The sequence below is a fragment of the Cervus elaphus genome, chromosome 20, assembly GCF_910594005.1.
Source record: "Cervus elaphus chromosome 20, mCerEla1.1, whole genome shotgun sequence".
NCBI lineage: Eukaryota > Metazoa > Chordata > Mammalia > Artiodactyla > Cervidae > Cervus > Cervus elaphus.
In genome coordinates, this window is record NC_057834.1 from 50,266,788 (window position 1) to 50,290,250 (window position 23,463).

Genomic DNA, 23,463 nt, shown 5'->3' on the forward strand with positions numbered 1-23,463 from the left:
CCTGATGACAGTGTGCACAGCCTAGACCTTCCGTGTAAGAAAGCCAGTGAACAGGCCCGCTGTGTATATGAGACAAAGGTCAGCTGGGGGCGAGGTGAGAGAACAAGGGAGCTTTTGTAAAAAGGACCACTGATATTCAACTTGTCCATAATACCGTAACTGCAGTAGAGGAACCTTGACTCAATCCCAAGCAAGAACAAGAATAAACAAGAATAAACAGCTGTGAGAAGGTGCTTCTTCACTGCACATACCTCGATCTTGCAAAAAGGACACTATAGACAGTCTCTTCGTCTTCAGAGAGTTTTAAACGGTGCAACTGAAATTTACGCTGGGGCAGCACCACCTAGAAGAGTGAAAGACAAAAGAAGCCGCAATGAAGTTCTACAATTAACTGCATATTACAAAGCACGTTCCCCAGAGTTGACACTGGGAATCTAGTCAAGCCTTGGACGGCAGCTCCCACCCTCCCCTGAGAGCAGAATGGCTGTAACACACCACAAAACAGGACAGCTATGACCCCGGGGGCAGGACAGCAACTCAAGGGCCTCTGTGTAGGAGCATGGGAGACTTGGGAGCTCCTGAAGCAAAGGCTACGGCAGTGCAAGCAGAGTCAAGAACGTGGTCACCCTCCTTCCTGACCCCCCACATCCATCCAGCGACAAGTGTCAGTGGGATTACCAAGGGCTTGCCGGCGGAGTCCAGCTGGTCCTTTGTTCTCCTCAGCAAAAGGGTCCTGGTTAAGATATTTAACCGTTCTCCTCCTTTCTTTGAGCCATTGTCTACTTGACTCTTCCACAGCTTAAACTCATCAAATGGAGAACAACGGAGAAATCTTTTTCATCAGAGGACAGAGAACAGGAAACAAGCATGGGATGATGGAGGAGAGAGTCAAAGACAGACATAAGAGGAAAAGCATACCAGGTTTCACATGTCATCCCAACCAATGCGAAAAGTCAATTTCACAGCAAAGCTCTGCTAGACAGAGCAAAAGGGTCCAAGTCAACAACCACATCATAAAACCACATCATACAAACGTGCCTTTTCCCATTAAAACGTCTATATCACCACAACAGGACATATAACCAATAGCTAGAATTCATTCCTAAAGGTTCGAAGACTAATATAGAAATTCTATATCCTCTTATGTGCTGACTTAAATAAACGCAAATATTTAAAAATCAGCATTCTTTTCTGTTTGCTTCAAATAAACTATAGCCCTGACCTCAGGCCATGTGTTTTAAAGCAGAAGTAGCTGAAAACATTCCTAGGACTTAAAAAGTGACTTTTGTTTCCTTTAACTGGTCCTGTATCTTTCCACATAGAAGAACTGCATGTCATGAAAGTCCTGTATCAGCCAGTCAATCAACAGATTATATTCTCATAAATATTAATTCTCCTGTCCCTTAAATGTTGACAGGTTTGCCACCTGCTACACATGCTAATCTGGCGCACACATTGGCGATACGAGATATGAAATAATCAAGAAGGGTTACCGACAGGGCTCACATCTACCTAATCTCAAAGAGTTTACTCACTTCAGCAGTGAATACATGTCCAACAAGTTGTTCTGAATTGGTGTTCCAGTGACAGCCCACCGGGCTTGGGCCTGGAGCTTACACACGGCCATGGAAGTCTGCACCCGGGGATTCTTAACGTTGTGAGCTTCATCCAATATGATTCGAGCCCACACTACTCGAAGCAAAGGTGATGATGTCCCCTGGAAGAAACACAAGTGAAATCTAGCAAAAATATAGGAAAACATGTGTGTCTTCCAGCCAATAAGGGGAAATAAGCAAATTTCACAGACTCACTCTTATCTTCAAGTTTGAGGGCCTAGATCAGGTACACTGAAATAAGGATTAAGCTTAAGAAACCAAGAGCAGAAACTCAATGAGTACAAATAAACAAGTCACTTGACTTCCCAATTGTTGAGCACAAGATGTTTAAGGGTAAAATGTTTCCTAATTTTAGTTTTCTGTATTCTTTCAACCCACTTTCGAGCAATGGCCACGGGTAAGGGATACACTAGCTGTCAAGGCTGCAAAGTCATTCAATCAATAAAAAATTTACTCACTTTCCCTAAATTTACAATAATTCACTAAAAATTTACTAAAAGTCAACTTTATTTTCTTTTTTGGCCGTATCATACAGCATGCGTGATCTCAGTTCCCCAATCAGAGATCAAACCCATGCCCCCTGCAGTGGAAGCATGGAGTCTTAACCCCTGGATCACCAGGAAAATTCCCTAAAAGTCTCCTTTTACATGTAAGATACTAAGCCAGACACAAAGATCATTTCCTCTCTTCAAGGAGCTCACAATCTAGTGGGAGAGACAAAATAAAACAAGCATAAAGATCATTATATACAATGTATATACAGCAAGTCCTACTAGATGATTTAATAAGGAACAGTAGGAAGCTAGTGGGTCTTGCTCACTGCTATACACCTGAAATAGCATCTGGCACACGGTAGATACTCAATATTTGCAGAATGAATGGAGTGCGGAGGTACAAGCCAGCAGCAGGTGCCAAGAGATGCATTTGACCACAGAGGGCAGCAAAGCACTCCATTCAGAGGGAGAACGGCTCAACAGCACGACAGAGTATGGAGGGAAGTACAGCCCTTGGTACAGCTGAGCACGGGGTGCCCCTGGGAGGGAGGCGGGCGGGCAGGGAACGAGGGACACTCAGGAAGGGCAAGACTGTACAAGGCCTAAAAAATCATTTAAAGGAATGAGGGTTCTAGCCTGAAAGCTAAGAGAAACCATTGAGGAAGCTGAAAAGTTAATCATCTGCAAGAAGGCAGAGCTGGTCATGAGATGGGCAAGTACTCTAGTCAGTTCAATCACTCAGTCCTGTCCGACTCTTTGTGACCCCAAGGATTGCAGCACACCAGGCTTCCCTGTCCATCACCAACTCCCAGAGTTCACTCATTCATGTCCATCAAGTCGGTGATGCCATCCAACCATCTCATCCTCTGCCATCCCCTTCTCCTCCCACCTTCAATCTTTCCCAGCATCAGGGTCTTTTCAAATGAGGCAGTTCTTCGCATCAGGTAGCCAAAGTATTGGAGTTTCAGCTTCAACATCAGTCCTTCCAATGAGTATTCAGGACTGATTTCCTTTAGGATGGACTGGTTGGATCTCCTTGCAGTCCAAGGGACTTTCAAGTCTTCTCCTACACCACAGTTCAAAAGCATCAGTTCTTCGGCACTCAACTTTCTTTATAGTCCAACTCTCACATCCACACATGATTACTAGAAAAACCATAACTTTGACTAGACGGACCTTTGTTGGCAAAGTAATGTCTCTGCTTTTTAATATGCTGTCTAGGTTGGTCATAGGTCTTCTTCTAAGGAGTAAGCATCTTTTAATTTCATGGCTGCAGTCACCATCTGCAGTGATAAGTCTCTCACTGTTTCCATTGTTTCCCCATCTATTTGCCATGAATTGATGGGACCAGATGCCATGATCTTAGTTTTCTGAATGTTGAGTTTTAAGCCAACTTTTTCACTCTCCTCTTTCATGTTCATCAAGAGGTTCCTTAGTTCTTCTTCACTTTCTGCCATAAGGGTAGTGTCATCTGCGTATCTGAGGTTATTGGTATTTCTCCCGGCAGTCTTGATTCCAGCTTATGCTTCATCCAGTCCAGCATTTCACATGATGTACTCTACATATATGTTAAATAAGCAGGGGGACAACATACAGCCTTGACGTACTCCTTTCCTGATTTGGAACCAATCTGTTGTTCCATGTCTGGTTCTAACTGTTGCTTCTTGACCTTCATAGCGATTTCTCAGGAGGCAGGTCAGGTGGTCTGGTATTTCCATCTCTTTAAGAATTTTCCAGTTTGTTGTGACCCACACAGTCAAAGGCTTTGGCGTAGTCAATTTAGCTAAAGTAGATGTTTTTCTGACACTCTCTTGCTTTTTCGATGATCCAACAGATGTTGGCAATTTGATCTCTGGTTCCTCTGTCTTTTCTAAATCCAGCTTAAATATCTGGAAGTTCATGGTTCAAGTATTGCTGAAGCCTGGCTTGGAGGATTTTTGAGCATTACTTTTGCTAGTATGTGAGATGAGTGCAATTGTGTGGTAGTTTGAACATTCTTTGGTATTGTCTTTCTTTAGGATTGGAATGAAACCTGACCTTTTCCAATCCTATGGCCACTGCTGAGTTTTCCAAATTTGCTGACATATTGAGTGCAGCACTTTCACAGCATCATCTTTTAGGATTTGAAATAGTTCAACTGGAATACCATCACCTCCACTTTGTTCAGTGATGTTTCCTAAGGCCCACTTGACTTCGCATTGCAGGATGTTTGGCTCTCGGTGTGTGGTCTCATCATTGTGGTTATCTGAGTCATGAAGATCTTTTTTGTATAGTTCTTCTGTGTATTCTTGCCAACTCTTCTCAATATCTTCTGCTTCTGTTAGGTCCATACCATTTCTGTCCTTTATTGTGCCCATCTTTGCATGAAATGTTCCCTTGGTATCTCTAATTTTCTTGAAGAGATCTCTAGTCTTTCCCATTCTATTGTTTTCCTCTATTTCTTTGCAATGATCACTGAGGAAAGCTTTCTTATCTCTCCTTGCTATTCTTTGGAACTCTGCATTCAAATGGGTATATCTTTCCTTTTCTCCTTTGCCTTTCCCTTCTCTTCTTTTCTCAAATATTTGTAAGGCCTCCTCAGACAACTATTTTGCCTTTTTGCATTTCTTTTTCTTGGATGGTTTTGCTCACTGCCTCTTGTACAATGTCATGGATATCCATCCATAGTTCTTCAGGCACTCTGTCTATCAGATCTAATCCCTTGAATCTATTTCTCACTTGTATTGTATAATCGTAAGGGATTTGATTTAGGTCATACTTCAATGGTCTAGTGGTTTTCCCTACTTTCTTCAATTTAAGTCTGAATTTTGCAATAAGGAGTTGATCTGAGCCATAGTCAGCTCCCAGTCTTGTTTTTACTGACTATATAGAGCTTCTCCATCTTTGGCTGCAAAGAATGTAATCAATCTGATTTCGGTATTGATCATCTGGTGATGTCCATGTATAGAGTCGTCTCTTATGTTGTTGCAAGAGGGTGTTTACTATGACCAGTGCATTCTCTTGGCAAAACTCTCTTAGTCTTTGCCTTGCTTCATTCTGTACTCCAAGGCCAAATTTTCCTGTTACTCCAGCTATCTCTTGACTTCCTAGTTTTGCATTCCAGTCTCCTATAATGAAAAGGACATTTTTTTGGGGTGTCAGTTCTAGAAGGTCTTGTAGGTCTCCATAGAACTGCTCAACTTCAGCTTCTTCAGCATTACCAGTTGTGGCATAGACTTGGATTACTGTGATACTGAATGAATTGCCTTGGAAACAGAGATCATTCTGTCATTTTTGAGACTGCACCCAAGTACTGCATTTCAGACTCTTCTGTTGACTATGAGTGCTCAGTCGTGTCCAACTCTTCGTGACCCCACGGACTGTAGCCTACCACGCTCCTCCATCCGTGGGATTTTCCAGGCAAGAGTACTGGAGTGGGTTGCCATTTCCTTCTCCAGAGGATCTTCCCGACCCAGGGATCGAATCCCACATTATAAGCAAGACGCTTTACTGTCCGAGCCACCAGGGAACTCTATGAGGGCGACTCCATTTCTTCTAAGGGATTCTTGCCCACAGTAGTAGATATAGTGGTCATCTGAGTTAAGTTCACCCATTCCAGTTCATTTTAGTTCACTGATTCCTAAAATGTTGATGTTCACTCTTGCCATCTCCTGTTTGAGACGAGCCATGCCGTGTAGCCATGAGCCATGCTGTGTAGGGCCACCCAAGACAGACGGGTCATGGTGGAGAGTTCTGACTCAATGTGGTCCACTGGAGAAGGGAATGGCAAACCACTTCAGTATTCTTGCCTTGAGAACCCCAAGAACAGCATGAAAAGGCAAAAAGACAGGACACTGAAAGATGAACTCCCCAGGTCGGTAGGTGCCCAATATGCTACTGGAGAACAGTGGAGAAATAACTCCAGAAAGAACTAAGAGACAGAGCCAAAGCAAAAATAACACCCAGCTGTGGATGTGACTGGTGATGGAAGTAAAGTCCCATGATGCAAAGAACAATATTGCATAGGAACCTGGAATATTAGGTCCACGAATCAAGCACTCTAGAAATCACCCCAAACACAGGAAGTTGTGAATATTCTATTGCACTAAGAATAAAAGTATATGCAAAACAGCAGGTCTTGGAACAACACTGTATTTTCAGGAGGGAAAAGCCCATAAGAGTTATGCAATAAAGCCTCTACATAACTGAGACTAGCCTGGAAACAGCAACATTCAGGTTTTTTCCCTTGGTTACTGTTTAAGCCTCTGGCCCACTGTAGCCTATTTCTTTGCAACCCCTTTTCCTGGGAGGTGGAGTAAAGGCAGGGAATAATGCCTTAATATCAAAATACTAGTCCTGACACTGAATACAAAACACATCCTGAGAGTACCCCCCAAAGACTCTCAAACAAACACTGCAACAAGTGAAGCTCCCCTATATTCACACCATGATCAGCACAACTGCAATGTAGTCACTATTTCTAAAAGACAGCAAACTGCATCTCCACCTTCAGCACTGAGGAGGACATCTGCAGTAAAAGAGAAGGGACAGGGGAAAGAACTCTGTTTCCTCAGGAGAAGCAGCATGAATGCTAAGGACCCCAGTAGCGGGGACCTCTCCATCTGTGATGCTGTGAAAAGACTCCTGTTAAACAATCTGTGGTTCTGACCCTACTTCCCCAGCAGGGTCCACGCCTCACCTCCACACTGGGGTTTGCACCCGGGATCTGTTCGTCTTGTTTCGCTGTGGGGATCTCCTTGGCCAGGAGGCTGTAGGTGGTGATCACGATGTCGTACGTGGAGAGGCTGCAGATATAACACAAAGCAAACGGTAAATCATCCAGCATGACTCTGACAAAGTGAGACAGAGTTGATTCCTTCACAAAAATACCTCCAGCAGAACTCATTAATTTGTGTCAATTTACACACACACACACACACACACACACACACACACCCGGAAGAGGTAAATTTTATACACTTGACTTCCTTATCGCTTACCACTGGTCATTTTTACAGACTACTTACTGTAACTAGAACAGCCCCCCTCTTCCCAGCCAAGTCACAAAGGATCATCTCTGGCTGAGGACAAATTAAGCTTGATGAGATCTGACAAGAACAGAAAGTTGGGCAGGATTGGGATTTAATATTTAGTTAATTTGACACAAATGATTCTAAAGTCCCAAGGAAGTAACCTCTGAAGTACTGTTCATCTTATATCAACAGTGCTTTCTCCTCATTGTTCTGTAATGGATTAATGAAAACCCATTCATCTAGCTCTGACATTTGGGCACAAAAATACATGCTGTACACTTTCAGTTCCCCTTGCCTATACTTTTTACATGTAAAGATTCTTAATGAAAAGCACAAATCTTTCTCCAAGGAAGCTTAAAATTGTGTACCTTAGAGAACTTCAGTAAACACTTTTGATAAAGATGACATGTGAATTTGGAGAGGCAGTGATGCCTACTTGTTGCCTTAGCATCATAAAAGGGTGTCTGACTGAGAATGAGTCCTATCAGTCAGCTAGTGCACTCAGAACACCAAACCCAGTACAATCAAAATGCAAATCATATAAGATAGAACTGACTTCCAAACAAAAATCTATAGTACTCCAAGCCAGAGAAGGCGTGCGGGATGGCCACTACTGCCCTGATTCCATTCATCTGCTGAAATGACTACCAGTCATGAGGGCTGTGCCCTTAAGACTCAGGGTCACCATTCTGGCAATTCATCCCCAAGAGAGCACTGTGCTGTTCTTTAACAGATAAAATATCCAGTATCAGAGGTTGGGGAGAGAGATTACTTAGAAGGAAAAACAACTCAGTTCTTGACTAGATCAGCAAGTATTCATTCCAGACCATCATATCATAATTAAGAACAAAAAACTGGTCCTTTAAAACCAAAAGACAAAGGATAGGACTACAATCACCATCTGGGGAAACATTTTCTTTCCTCCTTCCAGGTCATCCCCTTTAGGAATTCAGTTAGGTTTAATCCTAAACTTTTGAATCTAAACTTCTTAGATGGTTCACATATGAAAAATACAGCCATAAACATTTAACTAGCATATATCAACTAATCATTAATATTACATCAAGATGCTCTGTTAAGACTGAGTTGGTTCCATTTACACTAACAGAAAAAGAATGTTAACTTGGAATCAGATATTCAATCATGAAATAATTGTGACATATCCCTTTTACCAGGGGAACTCTGCTACTTCCTAGCTGACAATTCAGGTATCTCCGGCTAACTTGCAAGGCAGCTTGTTGAGAACGGTGACAGGATATAGCAACAGAACACTAGTCTCTCTCAAGATGCATCCCTTAGGTGAAGGCTGTTTGGTGATGACTGTGCCTGTGGCCTTCACAAATACCATTAGCCTTGATTAAATAAAATATCAGAGGGCACATAAGGTCAACATGACCCTTAAGCCAAGATGCTGAACACCTCATACTGACGGCAACATTTCTGCACTTACACTTTTGCATGTTGATTCCGGTTTGGCCCATGATACAGACAGACTCTTAATCTGTTGTGGCTCACATGTTTCTCCACCTCATTTTTCCAATGATGGATCAGAGAGGCAGGACAGATGATTAGTGTTCCATGAGAAGTGAACTCAGAGGAGTCTTGAGGCGGGGGAAAAAATCAACACCTAGTTACACTCATTAAATAGCTTTAACTTCTTCAAGGCATTACCTCTTTTCCTTGACTGATGTCTATTCATTTAATCAATATTTTTAACAACTGTTGCTCTTATTTCTACATATAGCTTATACCTTGGAGATACTGCAGGCTGGGATCCAGACCACAGCAATAAAGTAAATATCACAATAAAGAGAGTCACACAAAACTCTGAGGTTTCTCAGTGCATATGAAAATTATGTTTACACTACATTATAGTCTATTAAGTGTTCAATAGTATAATGCTTTTTAAAAAGTTACATAGTTTAATTTAAAAATACATATTTATTGCTAGACAGTGCTAACACCATTTGTAATCTTTTTACTGATGGAGGGTTTGAAATATTCCAAGAATTACCAAAATCTGACATGGAGACATGAAGTGAGGAAATGCTGTTGGAACAATGGTGCCAAAAACACAAGGTTGACACAGACCCTCAACATGTAAAAACAAAACAAAACACTATTTGTGAAGTGCAATAAGTAGAATAGAAACTAGGAAAAAAATAATCTTTTAACTCAAACAATTATTTGTTTCTTTTCCCCTATAAAAGTGGAAGAGAGGCTAAACAGGGAGAGGAGAGCGGCTAGTACATTACTTCAGTTTAAAAACCAAAAAACCCCAATGCACTTTCCCAGTGGCGAGAAGATAGAAGCTGGGTCATTTCCTAACTCTTCATTGATTCATTAGAGGGCAATATTATTTATTACCTTCCTTTGAAAAGCATACCTTAATTACATTCATACTGAAGAATAAGTACCAAGTCCTCTAGGATAAGCAAACACTACTTCAGAGCCAGATAGCGGTGGAGTGTTTGTACGTGTGCCCCCATGCATGTGCACGGGCACACAGGTGGCTGCTTCACACAAGAACAGAGGACCCGCTGCAACAGGGGTTGATGGAGGCCCTGAGAGCAGACGGCCAGAGTCTTTGACTGTCTCACCAACCGAGAAATGTATTTGTGTACATGCAGTTTACATGTAGTGTCATCTATATACAATATACAGGACCGTTAAAGTACTTATACAGTTTTTACATTTTAAAAACAGAGATAGAAATAAGAGAAACTCTCTAGAATCTAGAAATTTCTGGAATTTCAGAAATATGGAAAACTGTCTACTATGGTGGCTGAAGTCTGAATGTGTTAGATCTTCCTTCAAAAAATAATATTTTAACTATTTGGGTCTACCCTGTAGTTATGTTCTCAACATTAACAAAAACAATCATTAGGTTTAAACTAAGATTTTTAGACTTTTAGCTGCCACCATACAACTGTTTCTAATCACAGGCCAAGCTAACCTTATATTTAAAGGAAAAAAATGATCACCTTTAGTTAGCATATTCAGTGTCAGAAATGATAGTATAGGAAAGTAACAGTTTCCCCAAAAATTAAGTATGACCAAAGGCATCCTTTCATGGCTGAAAAACTTCCACTCTCCACTGCCTCACGTCATTTAGGAAGCAGCAGACTAGCAAGACACTTCGGAATACCATTTTTGGAAAGCCAAGTCAAAGCCGTGGTTTCGTCCTTTTCTTCGCTTTTCTTTTGATTCTTTTGGGTCAGGATGAGTGCAATCATTGTCAGGGTTTTTCCTAACCCCATATCATCAGCTGGAAAATGAACAAAAAAAATAGGAGAGGTAATTACTTTGGGCAAGGAATCAGTTCAACTTCAAGAGATGCGGTCTGGGGTGGATATCAGCCTGGTCCCTATGCTGCCAGCACCACTCCAGTCACTGTGCTTTGCCTCCTCTAATGAAGCCTTTGTCTTATTAAAATGAACACTAACGCTTGCCATTTATTTTGCAATCTAGGTCACAGACATTTATCATGACCTCTATAAAATTTAGAACTTATTATTTAGATCTTATTTGCGTCTCTGTGTTTTATTGTTACTTATCCAATACACTCATTGATCTCTCTCAGTTTGATGATGTTGCCTATGTGTGTTAGTCTCAGTCGTGTCCGACTCTTTGCGACTCCATTGACTATAGCCCAGCAGGCTCCGCTGTCCATAGAATTCTCCAGGCAAGAATACTGGAATGGGCTGTCATTCCCTTCTCCAGGGGATCTTCCTGACCCAGGGATCAAACTCAGGTCTCCTACACTGCCAGCAGATTCTTTACCATCTGAGCCACCAGGGAAGTTCCAGATGTTGCCTAGTCTTATTTATTACCCTGCAAAAGCAAAAAGGTCCCAGTAGATATATCCTACTACCCACTTCACTACTGCAATTCTGGAGTTAGAGTTAAGACAGTCCTCTCCATCCCCTTAACTTATTCATCAGTGAAGGTCATAAATTAGCATTTCTTGGGTACCATCATTGTGTTAGTTACTGAGCTTATCCAATTTACTATTTACACCCTATAAAATGGTATTATCTTCTTTTTAATGGTTTAAATACGCGTTCTGACGTAAGCAGAAGTAAAATGTCACAGCATGGGCTCTGGTTCAAGTTCTGGCTCTGCCACTGTGCAGCAGAGTTACCACAGCAGCTGACCACTCTCCTCTGAAAGGCCAGCTTACAAGGCTGGCTCTCGGCTAGCACGTGGGAACTCATTTCAGGAGGGGTCCCCCCATTCCCAGACTGGGAAGAGTGGCTCACCATGCCTTAACTGCTTGGACCCACAGAACAGTTTACACTGAATGCCTGCTTTCCCTCTGGGAATCTAGAATTTCAGTACCTGCCAGCCTGAAGCTGCTTATGTGGGTTTTTATCCCGCAGTAAAAATCCTGGGTGCCAAGTCTCTAACAAGCTCTGTGGCTGGCAACGTTTTACCTGTGTTTTCGCAGCTTGCTGCTGGGAGATTAAGTAGATACTGAGTGACTCCGCTCGGACAGGACATGGACCCGGTTGCCCCTAGACTGTGCCCTGTGTGCCTTTTTCCCTTGCTGATTTTGATTTATATCAAATCAAAATAACTCAATTATTATTCACTTTGACTGCAATAAATTACACCCATGAATATGATGCTGGGAAAGACTGACGGTGGGAGAAGAAAGGGGCGACAGAGGATGAGATGGTTGGATGGCACCATCAACTCAAAGGACATGAGTTTGAGCAAACTCTGGGAGATGGTGAGGAACAGGGAAGCCTGGAGAGCTGCACTCCATGGGGTCACAGAGAGTCGGACACGACCTAGCAACTGAACAGCAATATATGACTATATGCTGTGCGTTCTAGCAAACCACCCAACCAGGAGGTGATCCTGGGGACCAAGACACAGCCACTTACTAGCCGTAGTGGACCTCTGTCACGTTTTCTGGAAGTTGAACACCTTGGAAATTTTTAGTGTGATGAGGTCCCGAAGCAGAGCCTGGAAAACTTGCTTCCTGCCTCCTCTGTAGCTAAGGCACCAGCAGCATGACCAGGCTCTACAGAGACTTACACTCACAGCAGACTTTGTTTCAGATGTGAGCAACTTCAGAAGATGAGGCTCCCTGTGAAGCCCTCTCAACAGGAAGGGGTGGAAACAGCAGTGTGTGGCTCTGAGGAGCGGTGCTTTCCTCTACTGCTCCGTGGCACGGAGCAGTCGTATCGTTCTCACGGGACATTCCATTGGTAACTCGACTCTGGCCATTGCTCCTGGAAGTCTAGCCTCCAGCTTGGCCCTCCACATCTTTCAAAGATTCTGTGGGCCACCAGAGAATAAACCCTCCCTCTGCTTCATCAGCCAGTCAGTCTCTACTGCCTGCAGCCAAGACCTGACTGATCCTATGGCTGTGTACTCTGGAGCACGTAACTTAAACTTCCTGATTGATGTTATGGCTGTGTACTCCGGAGTGCACAGCTTAAGCTGCCTGACTGATGCTGTGGCTGTGTACTCTGGAGGGTGCGGCTTAAGCTTCCTGACTGATCCTATGGCTGTGTACTCTGGAGCACGCAGCTTAAGCTTCCTGACTGATTTTATGGCTGTGTACTTTGGAGCGCATGGCTTAAAGCTTCCTGACTGATTCTATGGCTGTGTACTCTGGAGCATGCAGCTTAAGCTTCCTGACTTATCCTATGACTGTGTACTCCAGAGTGTGCAGTTTAAGCTTCCTGGCTGATCCTACGGCTGTGTACTCTGAAGTGTGCAGCTTAAAGCTTTCTGACTGATACTATGGCTGTGTACTCCGGAGCACATGGCTTGTTTCCCACACTACAGTTTCCTGATCTGGCAAACAGGGTGTTAAGAGTAGCTACCCACAGGAGTTGTTGAGAGGACTGAACAAAGCAATGTATTTGTGGGCTCTTATCCTAATGCGAGACTCACCCAAAATTCCTCCTCGTGGCTTCTGGCTTTCCCGCCATAGCAGCCAGGCTAATGCCTGCTTCTGGTGTGGCAGCAAAGAGACCTGACAAAGGTAATAACGGAAAGTTAGGTATCGATTCCTGACGAGAGGCTATGCTGGAGTCTGGCCACATGGACTCCCTCCTCCACTCATTTATTTTCTGTAAGTGACCCTCCCAATACTCTAGCTGTCAGATAAGCCGCTCATTTCACCTTGAAGTCCTGGACTCCACTCTCTCACTGAGGGTCACCACATGCCCTGGCCTGCCCAGGACAGTTATCATTCATGCCGACTGCCCAGCCTGTCTATCAAGGGCTGCCTCTGTCACTCTCAAGTGACTGCTGCTCTGTCTGCTTAATCAGTACAAGTCAAGATCTCTGAGGAATCACTCTACTTCTACCAGCTGTTCGGCTAGCTATTCCTCGTTATCACTTCAATGTGACTCTCCTCTCTGTGGGCAATGCTAGTCATAAACTGATGGCCCTTTAACTAGGGGCCTCCCTGCTAGTCTTCCCTTCCTCCAGTTTATCTGGAATTCTGTGACATAAATAACCTTCTTAAAACATCCCTGCTCAAATTTCTACAGTGATTCCATAATATCTCTTAAGCTGTGCTATGCTTAGTCGTGTCCAACTCTTTGTGACCCCATGGACGGTAGCCCACCAAGCTCCTCTGTCCCTGGGGATTCTCCAGGCAAGAATACTGGAGTGGGTTGCCATTCCCTCCTCCAGGGGATCTTCCCAATCCAGGGACTGAACCCAGGTCTCTCACATTGCAGGCAGATTCTTTACTATCTGAGCCACCGGGGAAGCCCAAGAATATTGGAGTGGTTAGCCTATTCCTTCTGCAGAGGAATTTTCTGACCCAGGAATCAAACGGGGGTCTCCAGCACTGCAGGTGAATTCTTTACCAGCTGAGCTACTAGGGAAGCCCTCTCTTATGCTATCCTAGTCTAAATTCCTCCACCAATGCTAGGTTCCATAGCAAGAGACTCTTTGTGCTAAGTTACACCACCTGCTGCTCCCAGCTCAGGTGCTGCCGTCACCTGATCATCACTCATTAATATAAATATCTGATCTTCCTTCCGACCACCACTCCCTCTCACTGAAGTGTTTGGTTTCTACCCTGTCTAAAGGCTTGCAGTTTCCTTAAGGCACAAATAATACTGCTGACCTAGAAAAACTTGTCCTTTATTTCAAATGTCTTTGTATTTTGCATACACTTCACAGTATGTGACAATGCACATTTTCTGCCTTACAATGATTGTCTAATAATCTTACATTGATTGTACACGCATTGTCACTCCAACTAGTTCATTAAAAGCAGCAATTCCTCTGTATCCCTGTGGCACCTATTGAAGCTCAATAAGTGATAAATTCATCTGTTACTGCTACAGACATATAACTTAATGACGTTAAGGAAAAAAAAGTGTTTTTTATTTTCACTGCTAAATAGAAAAAAAGAAAACACCATAAGGGAAACCACTTGAGTGTGATTTGTAGAAAAGATATGTCAGAATGGCTCTCTGGGACTTCCCTGGTGACAGAGTGGATAAGAACTCACTTGCCAATGCAGGGGACACAGGTTCAGTCTCTGGTCCAGAAGATTCCACATGCCGTGGAGCAACTAAGCCCAGCACCTCAACTACTGAAGCCCGCACCCGGAAGCCCAGGCTCCACAGCAGAAGAAGCCACCTCAAGCAGAAGCCCGTGCACCTCAGGGAAGAGCAGCACTCCCTCGCCACCTGCAACTAGGGAGAGCGCCCGTGCAGCAACAAAGACCCAGAGCAACCAAAACTAAAAACACATAAATAAAATCTTAAAATGTAAATTAAAAAAGAAACCAAAAAGGACTATTTAAAGAAAAACAACAAAGAATGGCACTCTGGCAGGCCCTTTCCCAATGGTTGGTCCCCCTCCTCGTGGGCGCTAGGGCATTGTCCAGGATACTCTGCCCTGCAGGCCTTCCCAGCTCACCTTCAGCCCAGCTGGATCCTCTGCCATGGCGGTCTCCCCAGGACACGACTCAAGAGATCGATGTAGCTCATCAATGGCTTCACTTGTGATCTTCCACACTGCGTGAAGGCCATTCTGGCTCACAGAGCCTGCAGACAAATTGAGGTTGTGAGTATTACATCCCGACCAGAGCTGCAAAAAGGGAATTCACTATTTGCCAGATGATGGATCTGTATGGGCTAAAAATTCTTGCCTCCAGATTCTCCTGGGTGCTCTGGCTGCTTTAGCCCCATTCTCTGTATGTCTGTGTTTTAAAGTTCACATTAACAAGTGCTCTAATAAAGGAAAAAGTAATAGAAAGTATAATTAAAATATAAGATAATCTATAATCTTTTTTATTTTTTTTTTCAGCTTTGAAGAGGTGGCAGAGAAAACAATACCATCAGAACTTTTGGAAAAAAAGACCCCTGGGGCTGGATTCCAAGAAGAAAAGCCAGCAATAGAAGAGACCGAGCTAGAGGAAGTTGTCAAACTTCAGGCAGAGAGAGACAGCCCCAAATATGCACATCCCAAGATGCCTACACTGCCCCGGGAATACTTCAGTGTTGGAGACCACTCATTCTATTAATACATAGAGAACTTCTACTGAGGTTAGGCAATAAATACAAGCACCTTAGCTGGTTGAAAATTTAGGGATGAAGTACCCAAATAAGAGATTTCTAGATGAATAAAAAATAATTATCCACTTAAAATGTTTTTAAATGAAAATCTATTTTAACGGGATTCTTTCCTAAACATATTATATAACTTCTTACCTTAATAATCCACCTTATTTTCTCTAGGCAACTCCATCACCATGGTGATGACTGAATGATATCTGGAGCATAGCTAAGCTCTGCCACTGGACTAAATATGTTTTCTTCTTTGTTTCAGTGGAAGTAGTTAATTCACAACACTGTGTTAGTTTTAAGTGTACAGCAAAGTGACTCAGTTATATGTATTTTTTTATGTATTCTTTTCCATGATAGGTTACTATAAGATACCCCGGTGCTATACAGTAGATTCTTGCTGCTTATCTAGTTCACCTATGTAAGTACATTTTCTCTGTGCCCTTTTAGAGGGATCCTTGTGTCACATGGCATCCTGTCTATCCCTTACCCTCTTCTGACTACTGCTTTTCAACTTCTCTCCCCTCCCTCCTGTTTTCTTTTTTCTCTCCTTTTCCTTCCCACATCCTGAGCAGTTCTCAGGAGAAAACTGGCTTTTGCTTCTCTCATCACTGTCAGCCCACCCAAGTTCCTGTGTCCTGGTCAGGAAACCATATGATCATATTACATAGTTGAGGCTCTTCCAGGGATCCTTCTCCTGCAGCTGCTTCAGAATTCACTGTTGTCTGTAGAGTTCAGGATGGAAACGCTCATTTAAATAGGGTGGTACTGCGCTCTGTGGGTCTATTGGTCATGGGCACACACTCCCCTGCTCTGCCTCAGCACACACACACATACACACACACAGGACTACAAACATCTCCACTGGTTTGCTTTCCTCCTCATGATGTAAGTTTGAGTTTTCACTCACAAACATGTAGTAGATGACTCCCATATGCCGGCCACCAAGCTGGTTGATTAAGGGCCATGAACAAGGTCAGTGAGCAGGGCAGACACAGTCTCTGCTTGCAAGAAGATCTAAATTACACTGTGTAAAAACTCAGCTGAGCACCACCCGCTTCATTACACAGGCAACACAGAATGTCTTCTCCCTTCTCATGGGCACAAAGGCATCTATGAGGAAGCACTTAACTTGTAGGTGTAGCTACCCCCCAGGGCCAGGCCCTCGGATCTCACCTCCACAGCACTGATCAGACCTTCCAGCAGCTTCCTGGTGGGCAGCCTTCAGTCCTCGAGAACCCAGAGGCCAGGGATCCTGACCCTGCAGGGGCTTGGGAGGCAGCAAGTGGGGAGGGTCAGTGGTCTCTTTGGTGAAGTGACTCTGCTGAGGTTCCTGAGTGTTACTCTTCTCCTTAGCGTCTGCTCAAAACACAGGGAAGAACAGATTACACTTCAGAAAAGTGAAGGAATTCTATGAGCAAGGTGAGGTCAAGAGAGAGTGGGATCGCCATGAGCAGGGGAGGGCTTCCTAGAGAGCGCAGCATTTAAACTGCTTCTTAAACAATGGGAAAAGACTCGAGTCCACAGGAAACAGGAGGAAATTTTTATCAGTCACAGATGCAACTTAAAAGGAAGCTCAGAAACAGACAACAAGATGGGCAGGTGAATGCATCAACCTATTCTTTCAATGTCAGGAACTATTCCTCAGATTTAAAAAAAAAAAATCTGTTTTAAGACTTTATTGAATTTGTTACATTGCTCCTCTTTTTATGTTTTGGGTTTTTTTGGGGGGCAGGGCCACGTGGCATCTGGGATCTCAGCTCCCTGATCAGGGACTGAACCTGTACCCCCTGCATTGGAAGCTGAAGTCCTAACCACTGGACAGCCAAGGAAGTCCCCCAACCCGTTCTTTATCGAAATGGCTCTCAAATATCTTGGGAAGTTCATGCAAACCCCGGGTTCAGGGGCAGAACCCCTTCTACCTTGCTCTGGGGAGAGGGCCAGGGCACTGAGCGCTTCCTCCAGCTCCTGGATTTGCTTGAACAACTTCTGACCCTTGTCTGGAAGAGCCTGGATGTTCACCGATGCCAGTGTGCTCTGGAAAACAGATCCTATAAAATGGGTCCCTCGCTCCTCTCGAGGTGTCAGAAGGCAGTTTCAGATTAAAACAGCCTAGAAAGCTAAAACTGTGACTTTAGTCTTTTAGCTACATGTGTGAAAACCAGAACCTTTCTTCTTTCTAAACCCAGCTGATTTACCAATCCTGAACATATAAACACAGCAAAAGGCAGAAACTAAACATCCACCTGTGAGACCTTCCTTACATTAATATATTTCACTTGTTTGTGGCGTACCTTGCCTGCCCACAGCAAGCAATGCTCCGACCTTATAAACCAATACAGATAGTAGCTACCTTCTTTTGTTTCAGTTGTGTTGTGAGGAACACACGTTGGGCTGTTGCGTCTGAAGGTTCTCCCTTCTTGGAGACACTCGGGGCAGAAGAAACATTTCTTTGCACACTCTGACCAGGGAGTTTAAGGTTCTTCTTCTCCTGTGTGTCTGGAGGCAAGTCAAAGAGTAAGGGGCTCCCTGGCTTAGACGAAACAAAAACAACGTCCTCTTCCTCACTGTCAGCACTGCTTGTGTCAGCGTCTCGCCTCCCTCCTGCGGGACGCCCTGTAGCCAGTGGTGCAGGCTGAGCAGCGGGTTCCTCTGGAGCAGGCATGTCCCGGGTCTCCGACTGAGCCTGAAAATGGCCCTGGGGCAGACTCTTCTGGAGGGTCTGTGTGCTTGGGTTGTTCCCTGTCTTTGTTTCTCCAGCCTCCCCGCTCTTGGGGTGCTCCTTGTTGAGGTGCTTCCCTTTCAGGGGCTGGCTTACTGAGTGTTGACTGTGAACAATTCGAGGCAAAGGCTTAGTTTCCTTTTCTGTCAGAGGTTCTGACTCTTTTTGGACAGAATGACTCTCACTATCTGACTTCACCTGAAATGCAGATGGTTCTCTGAGCACATTTCCATGGACCTGTTTGAATTTCATCTCAAAAAGGTTTCTTTTGTGCATCCCTTCTATCTCCTTTGCTTCGCACTGAAACTCTGTCTTCTCCCTTTGCTGCTTGTCTTGAACTGCAGATTCTTTTTTCTTTACTCCCAAGCCAGATGAGAGCTCTTTCTCCGTCCAGCACTTAGATTCCAGCTTCTGTTCCTTCTTCTGATCCAGGAGTGGGTCTCCCTTTTCTCTTTGCTTCTTATCAGCTGTCTTTTCCTCATCTTCACCTTTGATGAACTGTTTCCAGACGGATGGTTCTTGATTCTTATCAAGTACCTTGAACGGGTTTCTCTGCTGGCTGGAAGGATAGTGAGATGGCTCAGAGGCATGCTGAGACTTACTGGTTCCAGAATGTTCTTTAGAATTAGGATCCTAAAAGACAAAGGAAATAATCTAATCTTAACATAAAATATGAATGCAACCTTCACACCTAGAATGCCTTTCTTCAGAGGAAATGGAAACACAGTAAAAGTAGCCCAGTTTTTCTAAACGTTCCTGGGATCATTTCTTGCTCTAGAAAGGACTGCCAAACTCACAAAGCATTTGTTTCTTAAAAGTACTTTCAACGCTTGGTTCCTTCTCTGTCTGTGATCACTGCTTCTACAGGCCTCAAGGAAAAGCAGTGTCCAGGTCAAACTGTTTTAATAATAGCAATAGCCACAATGTATATTTTTCATGAAAACAACTCTCTCAAGATGAACTTTTCCCCAAACCTAAACAGCTCTGATTTTGGCTTTAGGATGGTTTCACAGTGCAAATCTAGAACCTTACGTCCAAGCTATCCATCTACAAATCTCAAGACCTCCCTCAGTCTAGTTCCTCATGTAGTAGACATCTACAGGGTCTCTCCTAGTTCTCACACTCTGGAAGCTTATGAATTACACTCAGTTTATACAAACATCAAGTAGATATCAGTCTATAAAAACATGCTGGGACTTCCCTGGCGGTCCGGTGGCTAAGACTTCATGTTCCCAATGCAGGGGGTCTGGGTTAGATCCCTGGTCAATGAACTAGATCCCACATGTTACAACTAAAGATCCTGCATGCTACAACTAAAATAAGAGTAGCCAAATAAATAAATATTAAAAAAAAAAAAATTCCTGAGGTTAGTCAAGTAAATTTAAATTTTTTCCCTAAATAGGAGAATGCTAACCATAGAATGGGCTTCCCTGGTGGTTTAGATGGTAAAGAATCTGCCTGCGATGCAGGAGACCTGGGTTCAATCCCTGGGTGGGGAAGATCCCCTGGAGAAGGGAATGGCTACCCACTCCAGTATTCTTGCTTGGAAAATTCCACAGACCGAGGAGCCTGACAGGTTATAGTCCATGGGGTCAAAAAGAGTCGGACACAACTGAGTGACTAACACTACTATTATTAACTATAGAATGGAGAGATGTTTATGTGTGACTGAGTCCCTTCGCTGTTTACCTGAAACTATCACAGCATTGTTTGCTAACTGGCCACACTCCAATATAAAATTAAAAGTTAAAAAAAAAAAAAGATCCAAATAGTTCTTTGAATTAAGAGTCCCAACAGGGTCTACCTTGCTGAAAGAAAAGAACTGTCTTTCAGAGAAAGTACAATGAAGACCAATCAGTTTATAATGGACTTTAGGGTCTTTTCAGGTGATCCCACAGGTTAAACATCTTTACATAGTCAGATCTGAAACTCCTACCTGCCATGGGATATTTCCACACCACTGCTTCCCCTCTGCTTTACTTTTAACACATCGGAAGAACAACCTGATAAAGTATGAAACACAAATAATCAAGTTTGTGAAAATCCATTAGAATAAAAGATGAACTTGTTTTTAATTCAAGAAACCCTTCTATAATTATTTGATAACAGCTTTGAAAGGTCACTTGAAACCAATTACTCTTACATGTACTACATTTAAAAATTCTTTACCTCAAAGGATATTTACAAGACCTGAGAAGTGAAAGAATACAGATGTCATAGTAACCAGAGGGTACTCATAGATTTATTCATTTAACTCTACAGAATGATTGACATGGGGACACCGATCCACAGGGGCCGCTAAAATCAGAAAAAAGGAGGTAACCAGACATGATGTGTCCCTAATGGGAAGCTTCAGTGCTTCCTGTAGAGTGAAAAAGCAAAAAAAAAAAAACAGAAAACCAAGCCAAATCGAAGCAAAGACTTCCCCAGTCATCCAGTGGTTAGACTGTGTGCTTCCTCTGCAGGGGGCCTGGTGTGTCCCTAATGGGAAGCCACAATGCTCCCTATAGAGTGAAAAAAGCAAAAAACAAAAAACCAAGCCAAATCAAAGCAAAGACTTCCCCCGTCATCCAGTGGTTAAGACTGTGTGCTTCCTCTGCAGGGGGCCTGGGCTCCATCCCTGGTCTGGAAACTAAGACCCCACAAAACTTATAGTGGCATGGTCAAGAAAAGGAAACTAAGACAAAAACGAATCTGAATCTGGTCAAACCCCTGGATCCAATTAGCAATTTACAGGAAATGCAAACAGATGAACACATAAAACTAGACCAGGGGATGTAACCTGCAAACTCTTAACAGTGGGAAATGCTATAAGACAAACAACTTGATTCCTTCAACAAGTAAATCACAAGGCAGAAGAAAAAGACTGGGGGGACCTATTTAAGAGACTTAAAAAAATATATCAATTAACTGCAATCTGTAGACCTTATTAGAATCCTGACTTAAGCAAATGAGCAAAAACTACCAAAAATAAACTATTTATAATATTTATGAATCTTCTGGAAATCTGTACTCCAATTGGTTAAAAAAAAAAAAGTCCATATTTTTTACAGCTACACACTGAAATATTTACAGAAGAAACGACATTATGTGGGATCTGTCTCCAAACATGGAGGAGCTGGTGGGTAGGGTGCAAGGATATAGATGCAACAAGATTCGCCATGAGTGTGACTGTTGAAGCTCACATGCAGTATCCTTTCTACTTTCGTATATGTTTCCAATCTTTCATTAAAAAAAAAAAAAAAAAAAAAGACTGACTACAGGCCTAAATCCCAGGGCAAGGCAGTCCCTGCTCACACAAACACTACCTATATTCCAGCTATGCAAAAATGGCCATGCTGTCCCGTGCTCAAACTAAGCCACACACTCCCCATCCTACTGGACTTTGCACGGGTACCACTCTCCATCCAAATGTCCTCTTATCCCTATTTGCCCACCATTACCCCATCACCAGCTGTCAATCCTTCAGGTCCCTCCATACCCAGTTCAAGACATGCCGCCTTTGCACACTCTCTGCCCTATTCACACATTGTACTGCTTCTGTATTTTTGTCATATATAGTTGTATTAAGCTTATATCTGCCTGTCAGCAACTAGAAGGCGATAAATATCTCTTTATTCCTAAGCCTCGCTGTTTGTACATAATAGTTAAGTATTGTTGAATTAAACAGAACCAACTGAATTCTTCCTTACCCCAAATGACTCCTCAAAAACATTTAATCAGTTAAATAAGAGCCTCTGAAATTATGTATTCCACTTAATTGTTTAAATAGGTAAAATGCTCGATCAAAAAGTATAAAATGACAGTGAAAGGCACCTCCTCTCCATTTGTTCAGTTCACATCCCTCCCAAGTAACCATATCTCTTAGTTTTTTGTTTGCCTTTCCAGAGATGGCTTTAATGAATATTCAGGTCAATGTATTTTCTTTATTTCTTCCTTATCTACTCAAGTGGGTAGCGTAGTATGCTGTGCTGTGCTCAGTCGCTCAGCTGTGTCCAACTCTTTGCAACCCCATAGGCTGTAGTCCGCCAGGCTCCTCTGTCCTTGGGGATTCTCCAGGCAAGAATACTGGAGTGGGTTGCCATGCCCTCCTTCAGAGGATCTTCCCAACTCGGGGATCAAACCCAGGTCTCCCACATTGAGGCTGGATTCTTTACTGTCTGAGCCACCAGGGGAGCCCAAGAATACTGGAGTGGGTAGCCGATCCCTTCTCCAGGGGATCTTCCAGACCCAGGAATCAAACTGGAATCTCCTGCATTGCAAGCGGATTCTTTACCAGTTGAGCTACCAGGGAAGCCCAAGTAGCATAGTATACATACTACCAAATACCTTGCTTGCTTTTTTTTTTTTAACTGAACAATATGTCTTGGAGATTTTTCTATAAAAACATATACATAAAGGACTTCCTTATGTGTACGTATTTTCTACAACTGCACAGGTTTTTACACAGCAGCAGTTTTCCACTATAAGGATGTTCCATTATTTATTTAACCAGACCCCTCTGGTTATTTCCAATCCTTTACTATTAAAAGCAATATCACAATGAATAACCTTTTGCATATGTCATTTCACATGTGTTTTAATGTATCCATTGGGCAACTCTCTATATTTCATGCTGTATATTAGAGCCTTCTCTGTTTTTCTTCATCAATTAGCTTCTAGATTTTATTTATTAGCTCACTTTTTTCCTTTCTACCTCCTTAAGTTCAATTTTATCTGCATTAATTCCTTCTTTCTGTTTTCTTTCTGTTTAATTTCTTGTCCTTTTTCTAACTTCTTAAATTAGTACTGTGATACATAATACAAGGGCTTTACTGGTGGCTCAGCGGCAAAGAATCCGATTGCCAATGCAGGAGACGTGGGTTCGATCCCTGCATTGGGAAGATTCCCTGGAGAAGGAAATGGCATCTCACTCCAGTATTCTTGCCTGAGAAATCCTAGGGACAGAGGAGCCTGAGGGGCTACAATCCATTTTGTAGCAGAATTGGGGTTGCAGAATCAAATACAACCTAGCGACTAAACAACAAATACAACACAAATCACAACAGTCTGAGTCCTGACTCA

General features: G+C 43.1%; 1 protein-coding gene across 2 annotated transcripts in view; it reads right to left on the reverse strand.

Moving 5' to 3' along the window:
* TTF2 (transcription termination factor 2) overlaps positions 1-23,463 on the reverse strand; it is a 49,148-nt gene that overhangs the window by 15,737 nt on the left and 9,948 nt on the right. For both annotated transcript variants that reach the window (XM_043877452.1, XM_043877453.1), the window contains exons 4-15: positions 20,336-20,402; positions 18,031-19,032; positions 17,600-17,714; positions 16,854-17,036; positions 15,031-15,158; positions 13,036-13,117; positions 10,271-10,390; positions 8,573-8,723; positions 6,789-6,894; positions 1,536-1,717; positions 679-832; positions 252-343 (exon numbers count right to left, since the gene is read on the reverse strand). In XM_043877452.1, coding sequence (XP_043733387.1) covers positions 252-343; positions 679-832; positions 1,536-1,717; positions 6,789-6,894; positions 8,573-8,723; positions 10,271-10,390; positions 13,036-13,117; positions 15,031-15,158; positions 16,854-17,036; positions 17,600-17,714; positions 18,031-19,032; positions 20,336-20,402 — 2,382 coding nt within the window. The remainder of the gene's footprint in view (positions 1-251; positions 344-678; positions 833-1,535; positions 1,718-6,788; positions 6,895-8,572; positions 8,724-10,270; positions 10,391-13,035; positions 13,118-15,030; positions 15,159-16,853; positions 17,037-17,599; positions 17,715-18,030; positions 19,033-20,335; positions 20,403-23,463) is intronic.